This window comes from Diplotaxodon limnothrissa, linkage group LG13 (assembly GCF_057381915.1).
Source record: "Diplotaxodon limnothrissa isolate DT_005_m linkage group LG13, D_limnothrissa_male_GT1.1, whole genome shotgun sequence".
Classification (NCBI taxonomy): Eukaryota; Metazoa; Chordata; class Actinopteri; order Cichliformes; family Cichlidae; genus Diplotaxodon; species Diplotaxodon limnothrissa.
Window position 1 is genome coordinate 25,561,023 of NC_140608.1, and position 8,469 is coordinate 25,569,491.

Sequence of the window (8,469 nt, forward strand, 5' to 3'; positions counted from 1 at the left end):
AGTACACATCTCTATGTTAAAATTACCCCTACTCTGTGGAGCTGGTGCATAAGTGGGTGGGTTAATACACAAAGTCATACAATGAAAATCATTATTTGCTTTTAAAATGTCATTTTTAGCAGAGGCTGTTAAACATGAATTCATAAAGAAAGACATGAAAACAGCAATACTTTTACTTTTTTTCTCACTTTTCAGTCTAGTTTTGTTCATTCAAAAATGCATTAAGTTTGGATTTTCTTCACTCTAAGTATAGTACATTAATTCCATGGCTTATCTATAATATTTACTTATCTATAATGAAAGGTAACTGCTCACTGTAATCACTCAGCCACTGCTGTTAAGTAGCTCAGCTAATAAATCGCCTATATTCGTCAGGCCAAATATTAGCTTATTCCAGACATGTGCCCATCACATAGTTTGTCCTCCAGGGAAGATAAACATAACATAAAGTGACATCCTAATCAATGTGTATGTCTTGATAATATTTGTCCAACAACAATGAGAAATGTAGCATAGACACGCTTGGAAGTAGGGATAAAATAAAAAGGGACAGTTGTTACCAGTCAAAAAACCTGTTTGCCTTTTGAAAGATGGAGAAAGAAGTTAGTCCCAATGTCTCACAGCAAAGGATGGGTTTAAATTGTCCTTTCCTTCTGTTACCAGTGAGGACAGATAGAGATTTGAAACAGTTCATTTCCAACTGTGTGCATGAATAATGAAATACAATATGTCAATAGGCACCCTGTGTCTAATTTAGCACATTTTTAACCCTGTGAGGTGTTAGTCATCCTTGCTGATGCCCCTAACACTTTGCTGTGAGAACATACCATTTTTGTTTTTGTGTTGTTCACCTACGTTCTGACGAATGGCACACATCAGAAACTATTTACAGCATTTTCTAAATTGTAGAAAATTGAAAAGGATACAGCAGCTGTACATTAGGGCCCAGTGACAAGCAGCTGTACCTCTAACACTACAAGATACACCCTGACTGCCCATTTTCTATCTATCCCTATGAGGCAGGTGTGTAAAATTAACTATTGATGATGACGAGTGATCAAGGATCCAGTTTTAGTATTAGCATACTTAACTGCGGCGGAAATAAAACAAGATGAAGACTATAACTTTTGTGTAGTCACACTACGAAGACATTGCTTTCTAGCCACAAGGTTGTCTTGTATAATGAAAGGCTTAAGACCATCTAAATTCACCCTTTAATACCTAGATTTACAAAAGCATGCCTGCCATGATATTAAAATCTCACAGTGGATATATTTTTCTGAAGGTTTATTGTGAAATAATGTTTTTTAGTTGCATGAATCATTTTTGTTCTTGAAATGATGTAAGGTTTCCTAATGTGAAATTGCCACCCACTGAGCAAAGTTACTGTCATCAGTCTAAAGCTGCGGACAGTTTCTGCAGGTTATTACTGCTGTATGACAGCCTATTATCTCTCTATGACAGGCCATTAACTGCACAGAGGACTGGGAAATGAAACAGGAAGGAGGACAGAGAGAAGACAATGTGCTATCAACAAATCAAATGGACGGCCTTTACACTCCGCCAAAGTCAGCGAATACAGCACTGAGACTCAGAGGAGGCTGTACTTTGGTACTCTGGGCTCAGGATGGTGTGGATTTTTGCCCAAGTGCACCATTGAGTAAGCAACAGAGGGGAGTGCTTTCTAAAGTCAGCATGTTATTGTTGTTATATTAGAATTTCTATGCTCTTAAGTGATGCAAATAATTACTTCTGCTGTATTGGATTTATTGGCCCTTTGAACATTCCAACAATGTTTATGCTTAGTGTTTAATGTTTGTGTCTTGGATGGTGAACTTATTTGGACAATCGTCTAAAGAAGGAAGCCTAATCACGTCACTGCTCTTCTGAAACAAGTCTGTACCTGAACCTTTGCATACCTGGTGGTTAGGTCCATCAGTTTGAAGACTGTGTTGGCACTGTGAGTGTCCAATAGATCATTGAGTCAACCACTCACTCTTGTCCTTGTTCCTCTAATCTACAATGTTAGCCTTTCAGCTTTTTCAGTGCTGCTCTGTATGCAAATATGTGCACTTTGAATCAGTAGTTTAACTGTAACTTCTGATTTACAGATGTTAGCTGCTCTACTTTAGCGGCATTTGAACGATTTCAATAAATAAAGATTGAAAAAATAAATAATGAAGAAAAAACATTGCATATTCTGTCCACTAGGGGACACTCTACCACGTCCCTGTTCGGAAAACACAGTTGGATTCCCACAGACAACAATCAGTTGTTCCAAGAGAGATGGGCAGAGCAAGTGAACAAGTGAATAAGTATACATAACAAATATTAGGGAAATCTGTTTGTTTCCTGTCTATGAAAGAACACACACACACACACGTGTGTGTGTGTCATGTGGCACATTGGATTTTTAAATCACCATATTTTGGCATCGGTATTAGTCAGGTTCGAATTTCAATTAAATAGGCCTGACTTCTACACTTATAACAATATATTGTTTAGAAATGAGGATATTTCTCGACGTGTTTGCAGTTCTAGTTTTTTTTCTGTTTATTTATTTTATTTAAATTCTGCATGGTGTAAATAATGAGCACAAATTACAGAAAATTACTCTACAAATATTTTTACTAATTTATTAACCTTCACTAAGTAATTTATTGAGCAAAAATGAACTGTTGCTTGGATCTGAAATGTGAATATTTGTTTGTTTTTAATAGATTTTACATCATTGCAAATTGTGTGCTTTTGGGGCTTGGACTGTTTGCCACAGAAAAAAGCAATTCAGAACTACATGAAGGGCTTTAGGAAATTGTGACGGGCAGTGGTAGTGATGGATACAGGAAAAGCCTTTCTAAGTAAACATACATTTGTTTTTTAAATTCTGCAGCGTGCCAGGAAATGTTCAGATAGAGAAAATCAATATACAAACGCATATGTGTATATAGAGTTGCACTATTCTGAATTTACTTCACAATGCTCTGCCTTCTAAAATTTCATTACTGGTACAAACTAAAGTAATTTTAGATTTGCAGTCAGTTATCAGTGATGGGCAGTAATCAGCGAGAGGGGCAATTAGAGGCATTCTTCCAGACTCTCATTTATGAGAGGACTGTTTTATTGCTTATTATGCTTCTGCTGTTTTTGTCTTCATTACCTACGCACTTTGCTAAAGGAATACACCCAGGCTTCACTTTAAGCATGCCTGTTAAAAGAAACTCCCAAAGATACAAACAACAGTCATGCATCAGCACAGCGCATGTAGATGTTGTTCTGTATGGAGGTATCACTTTACTAGTCGAGAAGGTCAATACTGGCATATCATTAGGTCTGCTTCGCAGTCCACATCTAGTCAATGCAGTTCGATTTTCAGTGCCTCTTATTAGGGGAAATATTGCCTCAGAGCATTTTACATGAGATTATATGAAATATTTAATGTTCATATCCATCTAAGTAATTAAAAAAGTACACCTTCCTGAAATTCAAAATAACTCTCAAAGAGCTCCAAGAAAATCCAGAGCTAACTAAATTAATTCAGGGCTAACAGACAGAAGACTGCAGCACCACAGTCTCCATTCATTCTTCTCAACTCTCCATCTTCCCATCATTGTCTTTACTCCTTTCTTTTCATCTCATTCATTTTCATCATTTGGTAAAGTCTCTCTCATTTTGGACACAATCGCTTAAAACCAGAGCAGTTTTACCATTTTATCTAAGACTGAGGAAGACTGGGGTCTGAAGCTCAGGCAGGGTGTTTACCAGTGGGATCCTGTCAACATGAAGAACTGGAGGATTTAAAGAGCTTGGAAAGAAAAGCGACTGGACTTCTTTAAGTTTTCTGAAGGTGTTTCACCTCTCATCCGAGAAGCTTCTTCACTGAAGTTGCTTTTCGTTCCAAGGATGACTGAGAACCTACACAGACAACTGGGGGACTTCTATTTGTGAAGGCTTGAATTTCTTTGCAGTAACACCACTAGGGGGAATTCCTGTGACCTTTGAGGGCTTGGCGCAAAGACAGTCGGATTTTTACCCTGAGAGTGAAGATGTACTGAGTAAAGGAGCTCACATCAAACCTAGGTAATACACAGATATCAGGTGACAAAGCAACGCAGTAGTTACGTAGTATTTAAAAGTTTATATTACGGAGATAGAGCTGTGTGGATGTTGTTGTCATGCAAACGTAAAACGACAGATTTTAGTGGAGAAAAGTCAGAGATGCTACTCCACACTTCTGCAGACCCACTCCACACTCACGATACTCTTGTGATGAAAGATAACTATGACGCAAAGTGACAACAAAGGCAAGGCATTACCTCCTCAAACAGCTCCAGGCTGTACGTGTTGTCATCATCCGCGAAGAAAACCACACCGGAGTCCCGCCTGCTCCGGTGCTGCCGGAGCCAAGTCAGAGCCGCATTCCTCTGTTCGGTGGCGCGTGGCATCCCGGCGCGCTTGAACCTCCGGGGAGTGAACACATGTAGGTGGGTATACGGCACCCCGCACCGGGCCAAGAACCGCGCAACCAGCTCCGTGCGCGCAGTCGAGTCCTCCACTACGATCCAGTGGAAGCGGGGCACCTGACGGAAGGCGTGGGACAGTCGGGTGAGCTCCGCTTTCTGCACAGGACGGCCGTAAGTGGGAGTGATGGCGTAGATAATCGGCAGGGCGGACTGGTTCTGAGAGCCACCAATCCCCGGTGCGCCGGTTCGGACGGCTCGCTGCGTCTTGCCGGTCCGACCGGCTGCTGGAGCCCGGATCGTTCTTTTACTGTCGATATCAATCATAATGATGACAATGAGGACCCAGGGCAGCAGGATGAAGAAACGGCTGAAAAACACAGATTTCATGGCTGGTATGAAGTTGCCGTGCGCGCGGTCTTTCTCACTCCATCGCAAACGGAAAGGCGAAGAACGACCGACCGCAACTCCAAGAAGCTCTTCCCTTACATCCACTGAGCTGATTCCCAACAACCCGCCCGCACACAGCAGCGTGCTGAGTCCATTGCAAACTATGTAAAGCACACAATCCTCCGCCGCTCTCCCCCCTGTCCCGGCGGGACCGTCTCTCCGGTCTCCACTACTCCTCCTCTTCCCCCTCCTCTTCTCTCGGATGGGACTTGCGTGCTTCTTCGTCCTCCTACCCTCCTCCAGCTCTCTTGCTCTCTCACGGAAACCTGGTTAAATTCCCATCACTCGTTCTTCAGTGCTTGTTTTCAGTAGAGAAAAGAAAAAACAAAACGAGCCGGAGCAGCCGTACCTGGAGCGCGCTGTGATAAACCAGTGATGTAGGTGATGCGGGCAGACGAGGAGCATCACTTGGCGAGGACGAAGGAGCGCTGCTCCGAGTCTGAGGATAATAAGGCAGGAGGGGAGGAGCAGGTGCAGAGGAGGAGAAACAGGATAGAGGAGGGAACCTCGGGAGGGAGAGCGAGAGAGACCTTGTGCGCGTCAGTGTCCGCTGAGAATTAACCCAGCTCACACTGAGACACCCGGAGAAGAGACAGCGCAGGTTGTGTTTCTCATGCTGTGCTTGTCAAGCCCAGTTTCTCCAAGATAAAATAGAAGGACTTGATATGTGGACCCGTGGGACACCATGAAGGAGTTAAAGAGACAAAATCATTTTACAAATCGACATAATGAACATTTTGAGGCTTCATAAAATTATTTCGATCTACCACCTATTTTCTTTAACTGGCCGTTTAGTGCATAAAAATGTGCATGTCAAATAAAAATAAAGAAGAAAAAACAGACTTCATCTCTTATCTTTTTGTAACCGCTAAAAAACAAAAACAACCCGTCAGAATAGTAATAGTATGAATAGTGTAATAGTAAAATCTTAGAAGCTAGAGGCGCGCTGACAGTTCATAATCTGTCATGAAATATTTCCTGATTGATATTCTGTCAGTGGATTTGTCATCTAATCGCTTCAGTATCGGTTGATGCTTGGGAAGTAATAGATCTGCTATTCATTGCGACCGTCATTAGAGGCCCAGTGATCATATTTCACCACAGGACACCCAGAAGGTTAATCTAATGATGCTTCCAGCCTCTACGCTGTGATGATCTGTTGATGTTCCTTTCCCTTTGGCACCAAGGAATAATAGTCATTCCGTTTAATAAAAATGGAGATCATTTGTACAGGAGTAGATTTTCTGCTCTGCCACTTTTCAAACCAAAGACTTGCAGAATCTTCTTATTGTCATAGAAAAATATTATTTATTGACTGGTATGGCTTTGGAGAAAATAGGACCACCTGGCAATGAAGTGTCAAATGCAAAGGAGTGCAGGGATTTAAAAAAATGCATGAACTCCAGTCTACTTCTGAACACTGGAAACATGGAGGATTGAGGGGCTGTAACACATGCAATCCATGCTAAATTAGATGCTACAAGGATTTGTGCTATATCTGCCCTCAGATTTGCAGAGTAATATCAAATTTTATTATTTTGTATTTTAAAAAAAACTCAAGTAAATCATGTTTCCTATTTGGGCTTTGCTCAGTCTACCAACTTAACATGACACTGTTCTGATATTTTAAAGCTGCTTACCTCACAGGTCAATAAGACCTCAGCACGAGGCTACACAACAGCAGCCAGATAGAATCCCGGCCTGAGTGACATGGGGAGCTGGGGTGGAAAACTATTATTGGCCTCAGCAAATGAATACACATTAAACAGGATAACTTTGTCTTGTTTGATGTTCTCATAAGCACAAAAACATTATTAATCTTTTATTCTAAAACAGCTACAAACCACCGATCAGAAATGTTCATTTGGTCTGACCATGAAACCTGTTTCTGTGAGCTGCTGCAACTTTAAGTCAAGCTTAAAGGTGTCCGTTTTGGAGCAGGGGCTTCTATCTTGGTTGGCACCCTCACAGTCTGTGGTCATGTGAAACTTTTTGACGCTGGTGTTCCAGCTGTTTGCAGTGGCAGGCTTAATCCTTAGTGATTCCTGGGTTGTTCCTGAACATCCTAACCAGTCATCTGTCATCTGAGGGGACAGTTTGGGTCTTCTTCCAGATCTCAGCAAACTGGTGAAATAGTCTGTAAATGAAAGTGTCTGTCAGACGTGCAACTTGCTAACCAAATAATTATATGTACACATTGAATCCTGTGTGGATTACAGAAAATCCTAAATAAATTCACCTTTATGCTCCCACTTCTTGTTTTCCGAGGATATTAAAGATATATGCGGTACAATCTAAGGAGCTTGGAATGACATGGATGACTGAGAACCTACACAGACATATGAAGTACAATCGTTCCATCCTGGGAAACAAACAGTCCAAGGAAATCATTAAGAGCCCAAATTTACTCCTTCAACTTTTCCAGGGTGCCACAAAGGTGTTCCCAAGCCAGCCAAGAGTCATAATCAAAGTGACCAATGCTGGGCACAGTCACTACTCAGAGGAATGTCATTTCCTCCACCTGAATTTGCATTCTTCTACTTTAGGTCATTACACACAACTTGTGCCCACAGGTGACGGTGTAAACACAGACAGGCTGGTAAATAGAGTGCTTCATTTTCATGCTCTGCACTCTCTTCACAACAGACTGTTTGTGTTTGATGCCGTCCAACACAAACGCCTACACTGCAAAAATGGCTAGTCTATATTTAGGAAAAAAATACTACATTTGATACAAAAAGCACTGAAAACAAGTGAAATTATCTGTCCATGCAGCAAGTTTATTTTACTTAATAAGAAATCTTGAAATAAGATTTTTTAATCCAGAAATAAAAGAACACATTTGAGAATTGAAGAGGGTTAAAATAAGCTTTAAAGAGCTCAATTTAAGATAAAATTACTTGATATCAAGTCCCAAATATTAGTTAAATATGCTAAATTAGTCTTTTTTTATGTTTTGAATTCTTACTTGCAGCAAATGAATGCACTGCAACGAGAAAAATAGTTCTAATACTATGAAAAACTACTCAATATTAGTGAAATATGATTAATTTGTTTCTTGATTCAGGTTGGCTTATCTTAAAATAGAGCCGAATCAATATTAAATCCAGGCAAAAAAACCTTAAAACAGACCTTTTTCCTACTCCTTGGCTTCTACTGAAATCACAACCAGGACAAGAGTGATATGCCAACATTTATTTCTCTCATGAGAACAAAATCCTTTTTTTTAAACAAAATAGGGCTGCTGCACAATCCCTAAAAGTCTAAATCAACCCTTTAAAAGGCCTAAACACAGAAAAAAAATTACAGTTTTGGCCTTAAACTTTTGTGACAGTCACATAGTCTCACAATGTTATAAATAATGGCATTACTGACTTAAAACTTTACATGCCTCAGGTAAAGTGTCACTAAGAAAAAAAAACAACAACTTTCATTTGTAAAGCATCTTAAGTAAAGCCGTTTCTCAGGACATTGCTAGGCAAATTAGGAACAAAGTTGTACAAACGTACTACAAAACTAAACAAACTGCAAATGACCTGATAAAATCCTGCTTGGTATTCAC

General features: G+C 40.4%; 1 protein-coding gene across 1 annotated transcript in view; it reads right to left on the reverse strand.

The window, feature by feature from the left end:
• b3gat2 (beta-1,3-glucuronyltransferase 2 (glucuronosyltransferase S)) overlaps window positions 1-4,847 on the reverse strand; it is a 56,464-nt gene extending 51,617 nt beyond the window's left edge. Inside the window, exon 1 of the mRNA XM_085369581.1 lies at window positions 4,314-4,847. Coding sequence (XP_085225707.1) covers window positions 4,314-4,847 — 534 coding nt within the window. The remainder of the gene's footprint in view (window positions 1-4,313) is intronic.
• Between the last annotated feature and the right edge of the window lie 3,622 nt (window positions 4,848-8,469).